At 41.4% G+C, this 21,113-nt stretch overlaps 1 protein-coding gene across 1 annotated transcript; it reads left to right on the top strand.

Annotated features, from left to right (window-relative positions):
• Nucleotides 1–5,136: 5,136 nt before the first annotated feature.
• Nucleotides 5,137–16,549, top strand: TBXT (T-box transcription factor T). The gene is made up of 8 exons (XM_073335239.1): nt 5,137–5,603; nt 6,606–6,870; nt 7,924–8,058; nt 8,941–9,002; nt 9,118–9,179; nt 10,609–10,785; nt 12,488–12,620; nt 14,438–16,549. Exons 1-8 carry the CDS (start codon nt 5,398–5,400, stop codon nt 14,703–14,705), a joined length of 1,308 nt encoding a protein of 435 aa, XP_073191340.1. The 5' UTR covers nt 5,137–5,397; the 3' UTR covers nt 14,706–16,549.
• Nucleotides 16,550–21,113: the final 4,564 nt, after the last annotated feature.

The following is a 21,113-nucleotide window of genomic DNA, read 5'->3' as shown; positions in this document are numbered from 1 at the left end:
CCACCCTTCACAACCCATTATGCCTCCTCCTTTTTGCACTTTTAAAAGAAATAGGTTGCTACAGTGGTGGATGCATCCGATGAAGTGAGCTGTAGCTCAGGAAAGCTTATGCTCAAATAAACTGGTTAGTCTCTAAGGTGCCACAAGTACTCCTTTTCTTTTTGGTTCTTATTCTGTCATCCCAGTTGCACCAGCTGGCCTATGCAAAGATACTCCGTTTAACTAGCAGGATACTTCTTGGCAAGGTTACTGTGGCCTTGAAAAAAATAGGAGAGAAATCCTGGGATTGACTTTTAAAACAAAATATATTTGTCTTGACAGCCCTGTTAATCTATCTTTCAGGCAGCCTTTCTTTAGAGCTTGTGTGGGGAGTGTAAAATATTTTTAGGTCCCTCCCCACTGGTGTTACCTACTCCAGCTCCTTCTGAAGTCAGTGGAAGTTTTGTCATTGACTTCAATGAGAGAAGAATGAGGCCTCAAGTATTTACAGTGACTTAAAAAAACAAGTAGAGGACTTTGCAGACCTCAAGTAAAGCTTCAGAGTAACAGCCGTGTTAGTCTGTATTCGCAAAAAGAAAAGGAGTACTTGTGGCACCTTACAGACTAACCAATAAGTAAAGCTCTGATTGAATCAATGAGAGTTTTGCCCGCGATCAAAAATGCAAGCCAGGCACCTACATAAGTCCTACCATCCAAAACACCTTGTGTGAAAGTAGAAAGCATTTTATTTACTCTGTTTGGCTACTTGACATGCAACTGTTTTCTGAACTGTAAAAAAAGACTTTTAAAGGGCAGCAGTCATATGCCTCTAAAATTAAAAAACAAGAGCATGAAACATAATTACTCATCTTTATTAACCGAAAATAAATACATCAAGACATTGGAGGGTTTTGTACATTGTAATTTTGATAGTTTGGACATATGTTTATAGGGGAACGTATCCCAGTTAGGACATATGTTCCTGAGTTTGATTAGGACACATGTTAGTAAATTTGGGGAATTTCTGAATCATGTGAATAATTTTGCTTGATTTACACTGAGAATTAAAATCAAATATTTATTGGTTTGAAGAAAATGTTCAGTAAAGGCACACTAAGACTACAACAATAAAGGAACTGAGGTTTCTAATTAAAAAGATGTGGGCACATTTATCGAGCACATATATTCTACATTGGTAATTCTGAACTGGTTGATATCAACAATGTTTGCCTTCAGTTTCAAAGGGAAGGCAAGGGACATGTCTAGAGACACAACTTGTATAAAAATATAAACTGAAATTACTTTTAAACGTCTAAGGCTAGTCAGGAGAAAACAGACGTTTATTTTTAAGATCTAGAACATCTTGACACTTCTAATTTGCACTTTAATTGGACGATTTAATTAATAGCCCGGTTTTTGTTGTTGGTCTTTTTGATTGTTTTTAAGTCTGCATTAAATCAATCCTGGATCCGGGGGGAAAAAACTATTTGGGAGTAGGAAGACTGATCTGGGGGAAAGAACGATGTACATTCTACATAATCCTGCATCGCAAGCTGAAAAATAGCAAAACAAATACTCCAGATATTTATTTACTCACTGATTCTTAGCATTTCCAGTTGGGCTATATTATATATTTATTGGTTACTATCAAGGGGGGATAATAATGGCATGCTCGGTTTATCATGATCGCTATTATTTCCATGGCAGTCTTCTTCACAGAACCGTATACCTAAGGTGATGATAATGCAGATGCAGACAGACAGATCCCATGAACCTAGGGGGAACAGCTGGAGGCTCGTACTCGCCCAGTGTAAGAAGGAAGGTATTGCTATAAATTGGGAGTCTTTATAGCTGTTCGGCTGGAGGAAGTTTTTGGCTGTAAACTGTCATGCACTGCAGCTCTCGGTGAAAAGGCTGTGAAAGTGGGGAGTTTTCTCTCCTGAGAACCAAAGTGCAATTAAGATCAGAAAGGAGAAGCAGGGCAGAGGGGGAAAATAATAATAATAATAATAAAGAAGAGGGCACAAATAGCTGCCCAGGAAAAATCTTCGTATTTTCCCTATCTCTCCCAAAATATACACAGATCTCCCACAGCACTCATCTTTATGTTGTTTAAAAAAAACCCAAAACTGCAGGCATTCTTTTGATCATTTGTAACTTAAATCCGGGAAGACTGTTTAAAAACTGTCAGCTAAATCTTGGGATATTCCTTAGTTCTTTGGGACTAAATGGGGAAGCCACTTACTAAAACATATATTATAAAAGTGAAATATGCAAAGTGAAATAAATTCCATCTTCCTTTTGAACGGTAAATTAGAGAAAATGAAAACATCTCGTGATACTACGTGCAAAATTTAATAATAATGTTCAAAGCATGTATATTGCCAGTGGTATTTGAGCTTTCCTTATATGTATTGTTCTTCTTTAAAATAGAAGAAATTAGAAATATTTTAATTCTGAATCGTCAATAACAATGTTTTTTTATTAAATTTCAACCCATCTTAATATATAATCAAATCAAATCCAGTTTCCCTTTCATACCTAAATCCACTGAAAGAGGCGGGTCGCCTTCGATTCCGCTTGACTCTATTACTGTGTGCCAGATCTTCAGATGGTTCATCTGTAGGCATATTAGATCTGCCGAAGAATTTAGAACGAAATGTGTCCTACCCTGGATCCACTAGAATAAAGATCACTTCAGAAAACTTCGCAAAATCAGAATGTGTCGAAAGCAGAGAGAGGTTTTTTTGTAAAGATCTAAACTGAGCTGCGAAGCAGTACGGGCTGTGAAGGAGACTCCCTCATTTTGGATTAATTTTAAGAGTATCTTGAGGTGCAGGAGTTTGCAGTGTTATAATAAGATGTTAGAAATCCCATCCTTAAAAAAAATAACGCAGATTGTCACAGAGTGACAGCCTCGCATCGAGTTTCTGAGCTTGAGTGCGCTCATGCCTTTTAAAAGTAAAGTGTTGTTGTTTGTATGGAACACCCTAAGTCAAATCAGGGTGTGATGTTCGGCTGGTGGCAAGGATCTAGTGGAAATATTCAGAGCGGTGACTGTTTGGGCGTCTCTTCTTGCCCGCTCTTTGAAAACCTGCTTGTAGAGAAAGCTCGTTCCCCATCAGAAGTGGACTAGTTGCGCTCAGTAAGCAAAGCGTGTCGGTTACAAAGGGTTTTTTTAAAAAACTTGTGCAAAGACTCACCCAAAGTAGGGAAATGTCTTCACTCTATTTCCATAAAGGAGCAGAGAATGTTTGCATTCGCGATAATTTTTTTTTAAAGCAACACGATCGAGCAAAATAACATTAACTTGATCACCTCAGGTAGCTTTTTAAAAATACAACTTTGATTTCTAAACTTAAGAGGAAAAGAAAATGGGTGCAAAAATATATGATGTATTTGAAATTTGACTAATGTAGCAGTTTTATTCCTGAAATCAAGATGCGTGTATAGATGAGAAAAGTGGCTATCTATCTATCTACCTATCTATCCCGAAGATTAACTATTTTTGAATATAACTCTCCATACTAAACACTGGTTTCAACTTGTTCTTCCATAGACATTGCCATTGGCAGAGAAACTTCTCTTAAAAAGCAAACTTAAAAAAAAATCTCATTAAATCAGTTCAAATAAAACTAATATCCAGTATTTTGAATGTATGTTTGCATTATATCTTTTTTTTTTTGAGAAATCCTTATTTTTACACTGCACTGCCTCCCCTCCCCTTCTTTTGCTCCTGTTTAAAGCGATTGTTATTGTTTAAAGAGACCCCATTGAACTATTTCCTGCTCATTGTCACCTCTCTCTCCCCCTCTCCCTCTATCCAGAGATTCTCACAGAAAGGTAATAAACTGTTCCCTCACACCACAGATCGCAGCACCTCCTGAGAATTCAAACCATTCCAAAGCATTAGTATGTTTCAAAATTTTCATTCTCTCACTCTGTATTTATTACGTCTTGGCCCGTGAGACTGACGGAAACTCTGAGGACTGGAAAGTTTTTCATTTAAAACACCACTCACCAGACTTTGATAACTCGTTTCAGAGTAGCAGCCCTGTTAGTCTGTATTCGCAAAAAGAAAAGGAGTACTTGTGGCACCTTAGACTAACCAATTTATTTGAGCATAAGCTTTCCTGAGCTACAGCTCACTTCATCGGATGCGATCCTCACTTAGAGTTACCGTTTTTTCATTTAAAACACACAAAGCCCTTTTTTCCCCCAATCCAACTATACACATTTGTCCTTGTTATAAAGGGGAGTGGGGGATTTAAGCCTCAATTTATCCATATAATGTTTATAAATATTTCCAATTTAAATGGAAATGGTATAATTAGATGGTTGTAAGCATCAGTCAGAGACAGAGCTACAGTCCTTCTAAAAAATGATCTGAGGTGGTCAGTACATTCTTTAGGTTGTGTGAAAGCAATAGTTCAATGAGATCATCAGACTGAGGTTGAGGGTTTATTTCAGAGAAGTGCTTTCTGGTCAGTTGCTTTTTAATTATTTTAAACATTTCTTGTCAACTTAAAATTGGCCTTATGCTAATTTTAATGTTCACATAGACAGGAATGCCACAATCTTTGACAATGTGAAAGTGAGGTTTCTGTTTTAAGAGGTGATACTTTTTCAATTTGCTATAGAAATACATTGCACGTACCTTCAACAGCAGAGGGGGTGGGGGAAGGACTTTTAATATTAATTAAATAATAACTTGCGCTAGGGGTGTCTCCTTTCTAGGATTGGCTGGTCTAGAATGGTGTCTAAAATAAAACCTCTAGGGTTTGCAGCCCTATGTTGCGAGCGGCATGTCAATGTACCTATAATGACTGCTGCTGAGAAGGCAGGAGGATGCTGCACACAGGTTATGGGGCTGTTGCTGAGATGGGCCATTTCCTCCGAGGCTGCTGAAGCTCCAACCCCGGCGGCTTTGATAGAGGTGCAAACATTTGGGGGCAGATTTACATAAAATAGCCGTGTTTAATCCCACTGGCCGCAATTAACATCACAGGCTTCCCCGGGCACCGTTCTGATATGGCCGCAGGGAGCCAATCAGCTGGGTCGGCCGGACACATCAAAGGGGTTCTCCTCCAATCAGGGGAGCCCCCCCACAGGCATTGTGATGTCACCAGGCGATATTTATTGGGGGGGTATAATTGCTACCCCCTTGGCCAGTTCCAGTCGCGCTGACCAGAGAGGTCAAGTGGATTAACCCTTCTGCCACTACATTGCAACCAGCCTGGATCCTTCCCACTGTAAGCAGCCAGGACCCCCTCCCAGGAGCCTCGGGGGCCTCCTCTCCCGCGTGGCTGATCAGTGTGCAATCGCCTCTGATAAGTTCTACCAGGAGTTGGAGCCAGACCTGAGGCTGGAGGTGGCTCCTGGGCAGTAAGTGGTTTTGGGGGAGGGGGAGGAGAGAGGATGAGTTCTCCCGGCACGGAGAGCTCCGGCAAGAGCTTGCAGTACCGGGTGGACCATCTCCTAAGCGCGGTGGAAAACGAGCTGCAGGCTGGCAGCGAGAAGGGAGACCCCACGGAGCGGGAGCTACGAGTCACTCTGGAGGAGAATGAGCTGTGGCTGCGCTTCAAGGAGCTCACCAACGAGATGATCGTGACCAAGAACGGCAGGTAGGCTCGGGACACCGCTGGCAACCCCGGGGGGGGGGCCCCTGCCCAGCTTCCACTGCTGCTGGAGACAGCCGCAGCCCCAAATGCTTGCACAGCCACTGGGGCTGAGGAGGCCCCTGGCCCCGAGTCCCGCTGGGGTTCTCTCCCCCCAGTTAAAGGATCCCTCCCTGCAACATTATGTGGGGCCGAGTCTGCTGCCCTCACGCTGCTGGAGACACCGTTATCTAATGCTGCGGGAGACTCTGCCCCCCGCCCCGGGGGTACTTATTTCTCCCCCCTTTTTACTGGAGACTTCCCTCCCTCCAATCCAGTCCTGCTGGGGAGGATCTCCCTGTAACGTGGCTGGAGAACCAGATCCTCTGCTGGGGGCCCTCGGTGGAACCTGGGCTCCAAGGCTTCCTTTTTAAGAGTTGATTTTTTTGGGGGGGGGAGGGATAGCTCAGTGGTTTGAGCATTGGCCTGCTAAACGCAGGGTTGTGAGCTCAATCCTTGAGGGGGCCATTTAGGGATCTGGGGCAAAAATTGAGAATTGGTCCTGCTTTGAGCAGGGGGTTGGACAAGATGATCTCCTGAGGGCCCTTCCAACTCTGAGATTCTATGACGCTGCCGGGGTGCCCTCCTCCCAGGGCTGCTGGGAGCCCCCTCCCCTCTGCCCAGCGCGGCCCCGGAGCGGGGGAGGCTGCAGCCCGGAGCGGGAGCCGAAGGGGGGGGGCGATTAGTTTTGGCCCGGAGCCGCACAAAGGGCCGGGGGGTGGTTTAGAGCCGGCTGATCCTTTGCTCCGGGGACACCCAGAGAAAGGTCAAGGGCCAGGCAGGTGAGAAGCTAACGCGGCTTCCTGGAGTCCCGTGAAATAGCGGAGCGGGGCTCAGGGCACACCGGAGCCGGGATCGGCCTTGCTCTGAGGCGAGCAGGAGCCCTGGCCCGGCTGCCGGCTCCCCCCGGAGGTCCCCGCTGGCTCCCCCGCACAATGCGCCTCTCCCTGGCCCTGCTCTCTCCCCCAGGCGGATGTTCCCCGTGCTGAAGGTGAGCGTGTCCGGCCTGGACCCCAACGCCATGTACTCCTTCCTGCTGGACTTCGTGGCCGCCGACAATCACCGCTGGAAGTACGTGAACGGGGAGTGGGTCCCCGGGGGCAAGCCCGAGCCGCAGGCCCCGAGCTGCGTCTACATCCACCCGGACTCGCCCAACTTCGGAGCGCACTGGATGAAGGCGCCGGTTTCCTTCAGCAAAGTCAAACTCACCAACAAGCTCAACGGAGGGGGGCAGGTGAGTGGCGCGGGCCGGAGCCGCCCAGGGGCCTGGCCAAGCGTGGCCGGCCAGGAGCCCAGGGGAGGGGCGCCGAGAAATAGCGCCCGCAAAGCTGCCCCTTCTCGGCGCTCCGGGCTGGGCTGCGCTGCGGCGGCAGAGACCTTCTCCCAGAGCCCGCGTCTGCGGGGTGTCGGAACTCGGTGGGGACAGTGGGACGAGACCCCCCCCCGCCCCAGGTTATCCTGTCAGCAAAGTCAGTCAGGGTGTAGCTAAAATTCAGGGCGGGGAGAAAACTTTTCCAGAGCCTCTCGCTGTAACAATCAGCCCAGCCTCAATGGCGTGACGGCTTTCCCCCGAGAGCACCTATCCAGGATTGTCTGTAAACTTGTGACCCGTTTCAAAGGCTGCCCCTGTAGAACACGGAAATCAGCCAGGGCTTCTGACTAGACGAGTTTATTTTATGTAACTAGTGTGCTGGAGTGGTCTAAAAAACTGGTCGCTTTTTAAGAGCGAAAATAAAAACGCAGACCTATATGCCTGAAAACCAGGACAAGGAGTCTGTCTAGTAGATTTCACCAAGAAAGGGGAACTAGATTTCATTTGATCCCTACATTAGCTATGAAGTTGTTCTTCAGTTTTGTTGACACTGGATTTTGTAATCAATATCCTCTATAATTTTTGACAAACTAACTGGGCTGTTTTTGTCCTGATGAAACTTTCCAAGCAGATCATGGATTCCTTGGGGGATTTTTTTAAAAATAGTCATTTCAGGGTTGAACTATTTGATAATCCAAAGTCTATCTATCTATATCCAATCTAATCTTTGTATAAATAGGCTGCCCTGCCAAATATAATGGCGGATAATATTTAGGCAGATACTTTAGTTGCCTGAGGTTTACCTTCTTTTGTCAGGCTTCACTTTTAGAATTTACTACTGTCTGTTGACTTTCCAACCCCCCCCCCCCCCCGAAATATCCAGCGTTAGCTTTTTAAAATCAGAAAGTGCTCTGTAACTGTAGGAATTTGCATCCCACTGTGACAATGCTTATCTGTGCTATTATATGTTTACAGATCATGTTGAACTCCTTGCACAAGTATGAGCCTAGGATTCATATAGTGAGAGTTGGTGGCCCTCAGCGTATGATAACCAGCCATTCCTTCCCAGAGACCCAGTTTATAGCTGTGACAGCTTATCAGAATGAGGAGGTATGCACAAAATGGGAAAGAAACCTACATGCACTTATATCCCCTGAATTAGCAAAGTGAAAGACGCTGGAGCAAAATATTTGTCATGTAACATTTTTTCACTTCTCTGTATTTCATTTTAAATTGTATATAAAGTGTTTGTTTTAAATTAAATAATAAAGCCCAATAAATAAATAAATAAATGGCCATTTAGTAACACTAATTCCCTGTTTCCTATATTTTGTAACTTTATTTGTTAACGTATAATTATAAAGATTCTTTGGAATTCATCAAAGTTAACTACTAATGTTAGAAAATCAGTAAGAATAAACTCACCATTTTAAAGTATATGAAATAATAATAATACATGAACTAATTGGAAATATCATTTTCAGAACTGACTCTTGTTTTCAAATAACTAAAATGTACACTTTAAACTTCAATTAAACTGTAAGTTACTAAGCTTATTATCCTAGCTGAGATTTGTTGTTCATTCTGGTCTATCCAGAAACCGAAAACTCTTTATAATTGTCATTAGTGTATCCCCTTTCATATGTGTTTCCTTAATAGGATAATAAAACCAGGCAACTTAGTCAGGCAGTGACAGTGGATGTCTTTACATTTTGTCGAGAGAATAATTTCAAGTCTGCTGTTAACATTTGAGATGTTTGGATGCTGTTTAGTTACTTTACATAAGTCCATACTGTGGCCTTAATCCTACTGCCACTGAAATCAATGATAAAATCCCACTAATTTTAGAGAAGCAGGATCAGAAAATCCTGAAATCAGAAATCAGAAAATCAGAAAATGAATAGTATGATAATGAATAGTATGATAATGAATGATAATGAATGATAATGAATAGTAACACTTGCAAAATAAGATTTTTGTTGTTGTTTTTAGATCACAGCTTTAAAAATTAAATACAATCCATTTGCAAAGGCTTTCCTTGATGCAAAAGAAAGGTGAGAATTCTTGACTAAACCCAGTTACAGAATTTACAGAAAAATTACATATTTGTGAAAACACATTTATTTCAAATTCTTTTCTTTGACTAATGAAATGTGGCTTCTTTCACAGAAGTGATCACAAAGATATGATGGATGAAGTCGGAGACAATCAACAGTCTGGGTATTCACAGTGTATGTTTAATTTCATACTATTAAGTATATAACTTTAAAAAATACCTCATCTTTCATCTCAGCTTCTCTTATATTTCCTTTCTATTACAGTTTCGTAGTATGTTATAGCTGAGTAAAATTTAGAAACCAGTGTTTGTTTGCAGGCACATGTTAACTCTCACTATAGATTAAGTATGACATTCTTGATAATACTTAGTCCTGCCTTGAGTGCAGGGGACTGGACTAAACGACCTTTCTAGGTCCCTTTCAGTTCTATGATGAGTGTCTGAATCTTATGAATACTATTTTGTAGTTTTTCATCTTTCTCATTGTGTGTAATATATTTTATTAAAAACATTAATACTGCCTTCAAAAATTCATAATCACATTAGTTTTCTGCAAGACAATGGGTCTTGGATGTAAAGAATGCAATATCTGTGGGGAGATTAATGGAAAGAGTGTTTTATTTCAAATGGTAACAAAAATTAGTGAGAATAAACTCACCAGTTTAATTAATTAATTTATTTTTAAAGTACACGAAGGAAATTGGAGGCAGCAGGTTTAAAATTCTTTTGTTTTCAGATGGCTAAAATGTCACTGGTTTAGAATTTTAAATTGAATTTTGTTTTAAAGGAACATTGTCAAAAAACTTAGGTCCACAACTTGAATAAATGGGCTTTTACAAGATATAATGGGAATAGAATTTTTAAAAAACTCTATAAAAACATTTTCTTTTGCATTTAAACATCATCCCACATCAGTATTGGAAACCCCAAGCACAGCAATGTTGTGCTAATGGAGGAGAACCAAAAAGAGAAGCTACAAACAAAAGATTAAATTAACCAGTGTGGTTTTACTGTCCAGAGTTAATGACATGCAAAATATACACACACAACATAAAAAATGCAAAGTTTTAAACATATTTCAATTTTAATAATCTAAGGTGTAATTAGTAACACAGGTTAAGAATTCTTAAAAATATAAATTTTATTTTGACAGCATCTATTGTAAAGGGCAGGGAGAAGCCAACCTGAATAATGTTATTCAATAGTGCTGGGAGGGAACCTGTTTTTTGCCCTTATTAAAATTGCCCTTTTTCTCAATTTTTCTTTCAAAATGATTTTTTATGCGAGGAGACATGTATCCACATTTCACTTTTGACAATTGGCATTTTCTGATGGAAAAACATTGTGTTGGAAAATTTCTGACCAGCTCTAATATTTAACTTCAGAGTAATAGTGTTCAAAGGGCTCATAACATTCATAGCTTGCCCTGTGGCATTATGTATCAGTTAAGGAGACCAGATAGCAAGGGTGCAAAATCAGGACAGGGGTGGCAGGTAATAAGCACCTAGATAAGACAAAGCCCAAATATCAGGACTGTCCCTATAAAATCAGGACATCTGGTCACCCAAGTATCAGTGCTACAAAATGTCCTCTCTTTCTCACAGTAGGTGGCTGGCTTATTCCTGGAACTGGGAGTCTGTGCCCCCCCTCCAATCCTCATGCTCAATTTGGAGCACCTCTATCACTGTCCTCTGCTCACAGCTGTGAAAGATTCTCATCGCTGAGGAATCACCGTTCTGCCCCTTACCCCAATCCATATGCCCACAGAAACAACTCTCCAAGTAAGTCTTTATTATTCTGTGGCTATTTAAAGAGGGAAATTAATCTAGTGGTTCAAATTCTGATAAATTACATCATTGTAAACCTGGAGTAATGTCACTGGAACTGAGATCAGTATCTAGCTCCATTTGTGCTGAGGGCTTGTGACAACAATTGAAAGACAATAACAAAAAGTAAATATCTTTCTCTAGCCTCTTAACAATGGAAAAGTAAGATTGTGTAATGCTCTATCTAATGTTAGGTTATTAGACAATTCTGTGCTAGCATTGTCCCTGTGTCCTACTGTAGAACAAGAATCTTGAAATGAAGGAATACTTCAAATATTTTTAGCCTAGGAAAGCTTAGTTTATTCTGGCAATATTCGTCAGTTTAAGTCAGTGGTCCCCAAACTGTGGGGCGTGGCCCCTTAAGGGGGCACAGAGGAACGTCTCAGCATGCATGTCAGGGCCTGGGCCAGCCCTCACAAGGGGGTGGGGAGGGAGTGCCACCCAGTCTGCTCCGGCCCCACCCTCGGCCTCTGCCCTCAGCTGCCGTACCCTGTTCTCAGCTCCTAGCTGTGGATCCGCTTCTGGGCCAAAGGGGTGCGGACACCTTCTATTACTGGTAAGGAGGCGTGCAAGAGGAGAAGTTTGGGGACTTGGTTTAAGTGAAGATAGAATATACGTATCTGAAGAATTTGAGGAAGCACCACCTTAAAGAAATGGCAGTGAATTGAATAGACTTCTAGTTATGGTAGTGGAGTCAAGTGGCATTAACCTAAGTAAATAACGGAGGGCCTAGTTTTGCCAGCATTACTCACATTGAGGAACATCTTAATCAACAAGACTACATGTGTAGTAAGGTACTCCTCAGAATAAGTCAGGATGATGGAATTGGGTGAATAATGACAGTATGTCTATCCAATTGCACTTCCATGAGAAGAAAGGAGGGAATGTTTAACTGCCCATCCAGAACTTCCTATGGGTTTTTCTCTCCCAGCCAATAAAAACTACTGAAAGGGCTTTTTGTTTGTTTGTTTGTTTTTAAAAAACAGCTTAATATTTTAAATTTTATAAAATATTATGTAGGCTATGTGGCATAGTCATCATCAAATTGTTCCAGGCACAGCCCATAGCCTGGCTGTTCTTACAATACATAATTCTGTAAAGAGTGTTAAAGTTGAAAATTTGCATGTAGTTGATTTTTGTTGCATCTTGATCCTTTGCATGGATTTTGCAAATTCAAATAAAATTCCATGAGAATAATTGACTACTCTGTGTGCCCTGCTTCTTCCCCCATCCTCCATAAAGGATTTTTCTCCTCCCCTTAAGTTCATATGCCACAGCAACCTTTTCTGGCTGGGGAGGGTGGAATGGCATTGAGGCCATTGCTAATTTAGCCCCATAGTTACGACAGAGCTACATAATGCACTCCCCTCATCAGAGGCTGAGCATTTTGGCATAAGGAACTACTGGAGGTAGGAAGTGAAATATGCTCTGGCAACTGAACTTGGGCACCTCATATAGCAGACTGGCACACCACCCACTTGACAGCCCCAATAAAATTGATAGTTTGATACAACTGGTAGATATGTGTGTGTGTGTGTGTATGTGTATATAGATATACAAAACAGTAATAAAAAAGCCATACTCTGCATTGAAAATGAGAATTGTGCCTCACTTTAACTGCTAATCTGCTTGTTAAGTGCTTGCTTGTTTTTCACAGCAGCCTATGCTGATAATTCCTCAGCCTGTCTTTCCATGCTCCAATCCCATGACAACTGGTCCAGTCTAGGAGTTCCCACACACACTAGTATGCTGCCCATGAGTCACAGCACTGGCACATCTACCAGCTCCAGGTAGGATTCAGTCCCTTTTCAATGCAGCCCCCCAAATCTTCAGAAATTAGAGTATGTTGGGATTTTTTAATTGAAAAAAGGAGTGAACAGGTCACCATCATCTTGAAATCTAGTCAGTTTTAAAGCAAAGAGTTACAAGTAGACATACCCTGTCTCTCAGGGTATGTCTGTACTACAAGGGCTATAGTGGCAGTCCGGCAGCTAGGCTGCTTTAGTGTAGTCTCTCGCTACACCGATGGAAGGGGTTTTTCCATTGCTTTAATAAATCCATCCCCTTGAGATGCGGTAGCTGGGTCGACAGAAGAATTCTTCTGTTGACCTAGTGGTGTCTATATTGGAGCGTTGGTCTGCTTAACTATATCTGTCAGGGGTGTGAATTTTTCACACCCCTGAGCGACATAGCTAAATTGACCTAAGTTTTAGGTGTAGATCAGGTCTAGTCTCTCTCCCTATTTATGGCTTTATTGTCACATTTTCCTTTTTTAATGCTTTTTTTCTCTTCCCTGTTGATATATGAAAAGCCCCTTATAAATATGTGAAAATAACTGGCAGTACAGGAGAAACAGTGAAAAGGACTGTACACACAGTGCTGCCAAATGCACAAAGCAAACTCATTGGAGAAATAAGGAACAATTATTTTCTCGACTTTCAGTTCTTGGAATCTTAAGTGTTATTTATAACAACAGTAAGTAAAAATAACACTTGGACAAGTGTGAGAGATCAAGCAAACAGTATCCCTTTAAATAATAGCCCTTGTTTATTGCTTTTAAGAGAGCTCAGTGAAAACCATCCTCCTGTCATGGACATATATCATGTCTCTTTTTTAGGCTTATGATTATCTTGATAAAATATTGGCTCACCTGTTGAAGGAAGTTATCTGATGTTGAATTTGTACTCAATCCCTAGGAACCTCAACTAGAAGTTATTGGGGAGCCTGATGGGATTTTGCTATTGACTTCAATAGGATCAGGGGTTGGCCCTCTATCTTTTTTTTTTTTAAACATCTTGCAGTTGAAATCTGTAGTCTAACTATTCTGCTAATATACATGAATTGTGGAAAAGGCACTTATTTATGAAATGTGCAAGTTAGCATTTATCTGTTAAAATATACCATATTTATTACTAATACGAACTACTAGATACTTTTTTTACTAAACATAAATTTATTGAAATAACAAGTACTCCCAAGCACTTCTTCTCCCTCCCAAAAATGTCTTTACATTTGGAAGGCAGCAAAGTCCAGGGCACTGGATTGAGAGTCAAGAACCTGGGTTGTCTTCTTGGTTCTGCCATTGAATTGCTGTGTGACCTTGGGCAAGTCACTTCACCCCTCTGGGCCCTGGTGCCCTATCTGTAAAATGGGGATAACAGAGATAATGTAAAGTGCTTCGGGATCTATGGGTGAAAAGTGCTGTGTAAGAGCTAAATAATAAATGGAAAAGCTAAATTTATCCTCTTTAAATTTTTCTCACAGATCAACTTTTTTATTTCTGGTCCCAGGTAAAGAACTTTTTTATAGGTGTGTGGTGGGGGGAGTAGAGGGATGAGGTGGGAGCTCATCTTCATGGGAAGATTTGGGTAGATTCTTATCCTCACAGCATGCTGGCTGCAGCAAATCAGTGTGATCCACAGTTTAAGTGCTTGAGACTTCTCTCGTGTACTGAAGTAGCAAGAACCTTCCCAAAGTTCTTCTCTATGCATAAAGTAGCTGAATAAAAACACACTTGGAATATGCTTTGTGAGGTGTAAAACTGCATAGCTGACAGGGAAAACTGGGTTAATTAATAATCCATATTATCTATCCTTCTCTCTTACAGTCAGTATCCCAACTTGTGGTCTGTGAATAACAGCACCATCACACCCGTGTCTCAGTCAGGTGGGATGTCCAATGGACTGAGCTCCCAGTTTTTGCGAGGCTCTACAGCACACTACCCACCCCTTCCTCACTCTGTCACTGCCTCCTCCTCGGGATCTCCGCTGTATGATGCTGGCACACCAACAGACATTTCTGACAGTCAGTATGATACCTCTGCACATAATAGGCTGGCATCCACATGGACTCCTGTCACACCACCTTCTATGTAAACCAAGCCCTTTCTTTAAGATAAAGACTTTCTAGCTATTTAGTTACTCTTCATACTGAATCCACAATGAAGTCTTGAGGAGGGGAAAAAGAGACATGAAGTAAATTACAAACAAAAAACTGCACTGCTTTTGTATAAAGTAATTGAATTATACTTCTTACAGTATAACAGTGTATCATTAGCAGCATATAGACCTTATGAGTGCAATTCTCGTATAGCAGATCCACTGCTCTACCTTTTTAAAATAAATATTTTTAATCCTTTTCAATTTGGCAGAGATGGGCCTGAGACACCAAAGTTTGACCCATATTCGACACTTCTCAATGTTCTTTGAGTACCTGGATCTGGGGTTTTGTTTCATGCCCATCTTGACAGTTTTGTCAGTCTTTTTTTTTTTTTTTTTTAAATAAGCTACTTCCTGTCAATTGCCAGTTAACGTTTTGCTTAGTTGTAGTTGTGAGAGAAGCTTTATTAAGTGCATAGTTTGAATCAATCTCAAATCTACACAAATTTAGCTAATGAGTGAAATTTGGAAAACTGTGTGCGCTAATGTATATTTGTCATGAGAATATGTGGTATTCTGGTAGTTAACAGTTTTATGCACAACTGTATGCTTATTTCCTTGCTACTGAATTAAATGATGAAGACAATCAGCAAGAACTTTTTTCTGCATAATAAATGCAATATAAAATTTTGCTCTAGTAATTTTTACCGAAAATACCCCCTTTTTAAGGTGAGTTTCATTGTTTGATCGTATAGCCAATGAGCAACTTTCAGGCTAACTAAACTCCTGCCTTTCAAACAGCTGTTATCTAATGGAGGCCTCCATCCAAAGTCCTTGGAAACCAATGGAAAGACTTTAATTGACATTAATGGTCTATGGCCCAGGCCCTAAATGAGAGAAGAAAGTCAATACCTAACGGTTCTTTCTAATTTATTTTAGTTCAATATTGTACTCTGATCAATATTTATTATTTGTTAGGATGTGACTTTGTTTTGTACATTTTAAGATGTGTATATAATCCGTCAATATGCTATGTACCTTAAGACAATCATACATAGGACATGTCACCCCAAGACATATGGAAATAGTGTGGATCCAAGTAGTTAAGTTATTATACATGAACAAATCCCAAATGTCAGTAATTTGGGATGGGAGTATAGATATAAGATTAATGTACACCAACTGCTTGTCTTCACTAGAAGATTAGGTCATGGTAATGTCCTTGCTATCCATGCCTCATGTCTTTGAGGGCTCTTATTAACTACAATGAGTTGACCTAATCATCTGCTGAAGACAAACTCCAAATGTTGGGTCAAAATGTGCCTTTGGATGTGCATTCTGGTCCCACTGATTTCAATGAACACACGTGTGAGGGTGGAATCTGACCTTTATGCATAAACCATAACAAACCCCTTTTTGATGAAGTGCATAAGGTTGGAAAGTAGACTTCTAAGTTTGAGGATTTATTCAATATTTCATGTGCTACAATGGCAGTTTAGAGATGAAAAAGCAAATGCATGCTGCACTTTTGGTTTCTTAGGTCCTGTTCCTGCAACTGGATCCACATGGGTGGACCCTTGCATTCATGCAGTGCCCCATTGAGTTCAGTGGGGATCTGTGCCAGGCACAAAGATCTGCCCAGGCAGGGCCAACAGCAGGATCTGGAAGTTAGATGTTATTCCAGACGAGCCAATCACAACAAAGGGCAGCACCAGAGTCAGATGGCTGTAAACTGTGTCCTCTCAGTATTGTAAATATTGATCTAAGCTCTCCTATTTTATTGTGAAAGTGAATCATGTAAATGATGTAAGTGCATTGTTATACTCTTTTGTAGAAGTTAGCGAAGTTTGTTTCATTGTGTTTTGTACTTATATTTCAAAAGTATTAAGTTAAATTGAAAAACAGTTAGTAAAGTTTCTTTAATAAACTAAATGCTTAGTTTTCAATTTGTGGAAATAAGTTTAATCTAATGAATTTCACTTATCATTTATTATTTGTATTACCATAGCACTTAGGAGCCCTAGTCATTGACTAGGACCCCACTGTGTTAGATGCTGTACAGACACAGAACAAAAGCTCCCTGCCCCAAAAGTGTGCACAGATGGATGCAGACAGATCGGGGAGTATAATGAAATAATGAGACAATATTGGTGACAGGCAGTGGTCATATTTCATTTGTGCTAAACTAGTAAGTAGGTTGGCCCTTTATGGGATGGGAACATAGAACTGCCATATCAGGAAAAATCAATAGTCTACTTTCGCCCCTATCAAAGATAGAAAGTCTATGCTAGGTGCTTTATAAATAACCCCACTTTGCATCTTGTTATGCAGTGTTACTATTGTACCATGGGAAGGGGAGATTTTTTGACTGTTTCCTAACTGATGATCATCTTAAACCCTTAGTTATGAGGATTGTAAAGAAATGTGTACAGTTAATGGCCAGGAAGGCGTAGTAATCAAAATCGGAAGTACTGTAGTATATTACTGGCTAGGGAGCAAGGTTTTTCTTAATGAAAATCTCATCCATTGAGTAAAGGTGGACCTGAATTTAAATTCTGGCAGATGCCTTGTGTTCAGCCTTGATAACCAAACTTTTCAACCCTGCCTTTAAATATATACCCATGATAATAAATGTATCCATGCATGCAAAAGCCTGTATTAGTACTTGCACAAACTGGGTAATTCATGCCTAACTGCCCACTGACATGTTCTGGTTTTGGGTGCCCAAATGTCTGGGTATGTGCACACTGAAGTACAGTCACTGTGAGTGTAAGTAGGTACTACAAATATGACCCTGAAAGTCTAATATAGTCAGTATTTAGGCCTAGTCCATGTGGTGGCATGAAATAGAGATCTACCTTTCGCTACTCTTTGGATGGCTCACAGTCTGGCAATAGGCCCCATTATTTAAGTCTCAGACCCATCACTGTGGAAAAGACATTTCAAAGGGAACGGGAGTAGTTCTGTCAAGTAGGGCCAGGAAAGGAAGGGATATTGTAGGGAGGAAGGGATGCAGTGAGTGAGACACAGGGCTGTCTTTCACTCTGGAACTGAAGTCCAGTCATGTTTTTGCTCTTTCTGGACCTCTCTCAAGTGACTGAGGTGTGAGGCAGCACAGCCGATGTTTGGAGTGTAGATCTGTGAAATCACATCAGATTCTTTGAGTGCTCATACTGCAAAAATAAATTGGGCTAGGTCTGCAGGCAAGAATGCTTCCTCAGAGAGCAGGAGCATCTGTTGTTTTAGAACTGCTCTTGCCAAAGTGACCTGCCCTGGGTACAATTAAGGACTCACCCTGCAGCAGAGTGGAAAGTCCCCTTAACCATTTCCTAGGTGAACAGTATACTTGGCCATAGAAGTCTCTGACAGAGCTGAAATCAATGCACTGGAGCAGCGGGAACCTCTGGTTACCTGGGAGATCATGTGATATAAAACTGATGGTTGACGTTTCCCATACCCACTCAATGTACCCAAGCAAATCTACCCTTATCTGCACAAGAAAACCTTGGGCTAGGATGAGAGATCAGGCCTGTTTATTTACATATATATAATATTACATTATAATGTTCCAACCTTATTGAAACACAAATGTTTCTTTCAAATAAGGTCAAAACATTACAAAGTTTTTGAATCAAGATATTTTGGAATTTTGAGAAATTTTGATTTGGAACAAAAGCAAATATCCAAATGTCAAAAATTTGCCTGGAATAGAAATTCTGTTTTCAAACCAGGACTAGTTCACAGGTTTAGTAGAGAATTTGCTACAAAACCTTGTCTATCTACACAAAACTTGACATGTGAATCTTAAGTAGATATGGTGCATCAGGTTGTTTTTGAAAAGAAATATGTAGGACTGAAGATAAATTTGTGCCATTATTCTTCGTAATTAAAAGTTGATCCGTACATCTGGTACTCTCCCAACTAGTTAGTGATACAAATAGGTAACATCCTCTCTCCCTGAGCCTGTGCAGAAAGGTTAACACAATAAAAATGAATATTCTGCCTAGGCTCCTCAATATGCTACCTATGGCCTACCTGTATCAGGGGCAGCTCTACCAATTTTGCCGCCCCAAGCAGTCGCCGCCAAATTGCCGCCACTGCAATAGCGGCAGAGCTGCCGCCGAATTGCCGCAGTGGAGGGAAGAGCAGCAGAGCCGCCATGGGACACGGACTGCCGCCCCATTCTAACTGCCGTCCCAAGCACCTGCTTGGAAAGCTGGTGCCTGGAGCCGGCCCTGACCTGTATACATCCCTCAATCTTATTTTAGAAAATTTAATAGCATTAGCAGAGCCTTCCTGTGGGATCCTGGTCCATGCCCACAGGTATAATTTCAAAAACTGTAACTCCCTATAATGAGGTAGGGTGGGAGTTGGGCTCTCAGACCTACAAAATAACTATTACATTTTTATCATGTTACAGATGTCAAACTGGTTCAAGCACGGTAACACCCTTATGGCAACATGGGTGGAAACTGAACATGCATTAATGCATCCAATTCCCCGGGGGTTCTCCTCAGTTCCTCTTGCTGTCCAGTGTAGAGAAATAAGATGCCTACAGTGGTGGCAGTGCAAAAAGGTCTGGACTATCCTAGTTAAAGAGGTACCAATTTCATCTACACCACCATGCAAAAGCACCTATTGGGGTCAACCCAAGCTTGCCAACTGGGAACAAACCTCTAATTTGGAAGAACTAGCTGAGCAAGGGCATTGTACGGATTTCCCCAATTAGTCACTGATGAGGGCTTTGCCTCTTTTCTAATGCTAAAGCAACTTTATGACCTGCCATCCTCAAAGGAGTGGCAGTACTTACAACTGAGGGCAGGTCTACGTCTACACTACAAACGCCACGGTGGATGCAGCTGTAGCACTTTGATGAAGATGCTCTAAGCCAACAAGAAGGAGCTCTCCTATTAGCCTAGTTACTCCACATCCACGAGAGGCAGTAGCTATGTTGGTGGGAGAACCTCTCCCACTGACATAGTGGTGTCTGCATGGGGGATTAGGGTCAGTAGAACTATGTCGCTCAGGGGTGTGGATTCACATCTCAGTGATGTAGTTATACCAAAGTAAGTGTGTAGTATAGACCTGGCCTAAGACACTTGCTAACATATTAATTTGGTCTGGATGCCATAGGACTGCCAGAGGCCTCAGAGCTACCAAGAACCTTGGAAATGCTTCATAAACTCCCCAGGCTTGTTTCCAACATATACTCAGTTAATGAAGAGGAACTGCATTAGTCTGGAGTTCTTTGTTGAAGTGTGGGAAGGGGATTTATCACAGCCCTTTTTATGGCAGAGCTTATTATGGAATTGTAAAAATGCCTCTGTGGATCTCAGGCTACTCTTGATACCACAAAAGATATTATTCAAAATGTATTGGATGCCACAGAGCTTGCACAAAACAAAGGCCTTGTTCTCTGACTTTGTTGGCACTGTAACAAAGAAAAAGGAATCCTATGCTATGGGACTGGCCATCAGTCAGGCAGCTGTGGGAAGAGGTGGATACCAGAGTTAGAATAGTGCTTGGCTTCAGCAGCCAAACCTCAGCAGCCAAAAACTATATCTTAGGTTATTTACCTGCTAAACAGGTGGTTAACTCCACCACAAAGACTTTAGTTCTTGAGGGCTGCAATGATCGCCAACCTCATGATTTTACAAGAAGGGAAGAGTAGGCTTATGCCCAGACTAGAGCAATGTTATTCGGACCAGTCTGGGTTAGTAGCCAAAGAAGTAATAGCTTATCATCATAGCGATAAATTGTATGAACTCAAAGAAATTTGGACCCCATCTCTAGATACATTTGGCTAGAAATGTTGAGATGGCTCAACGAATGTGCCATTCCACTTAGCCCCCCTGGTCCCTTCCTTCTTTCATCTTCCTATTCATGTATGTCTTTTCCTGTTTTATTACTCTTATCCCCACTCTAATATGCTATGTCTATGTAGTATTGTCCGGTTTTGTGTTGTCTGGTCTTGCAACTTCGACCAGTTTTAAAATTATGTAATTGCACAATTTTATTGCAAGGCCCATGAAACATGCAGTATTTAAAAACATATACAAGTTGCAAGTCATTTTACACTTTTTATTGTCTGTTTCTTCATGAAAATCAATAAAAAAGGGAAAGGAAAAGTTAATCAGTCAGCAGCGGCTGACAAATAAAATCTCCTTTGGAGGAATTTGTCAAAAACTGCCCTCTTTCAAAATGGCTATGATCTCAGTAAGACTGAGGCCACAGGCTGTCCTCACTTAAGAGGTTGCCATTTCCCTATAGCCTTTGCAGTTTAGACTGCCCTTAGCAAAGATGGCCACCCCATCTCCCGCATTGTTCCCAATGGGAGTGAACAAAGGGAAGATCTCGGTCAGGAGGCAGACAGGAGTCACTAGAGGAGCAAGTGAATATGGGAGC

The sequence above is a fragment of the Lepidochelys kempii genome, chromosome 3 (genome assembly GCF_965140265.1).
Source record: "Lepidochelys kempii isolate rLepKem1 chromosome 3, rLepKem1.hap2, whole genome shotgun sequence".
Lineage (NCBI taxonomy): Eukaryota > Metazoa > Chordata > Testudines > Cheloniidae > Lepidochelys > Lepidochelys kempii.
Note: the sequence above shows the minus strand (reverse complement) of the source record. Positions and strands in the feature narration are given on the sequence as shown.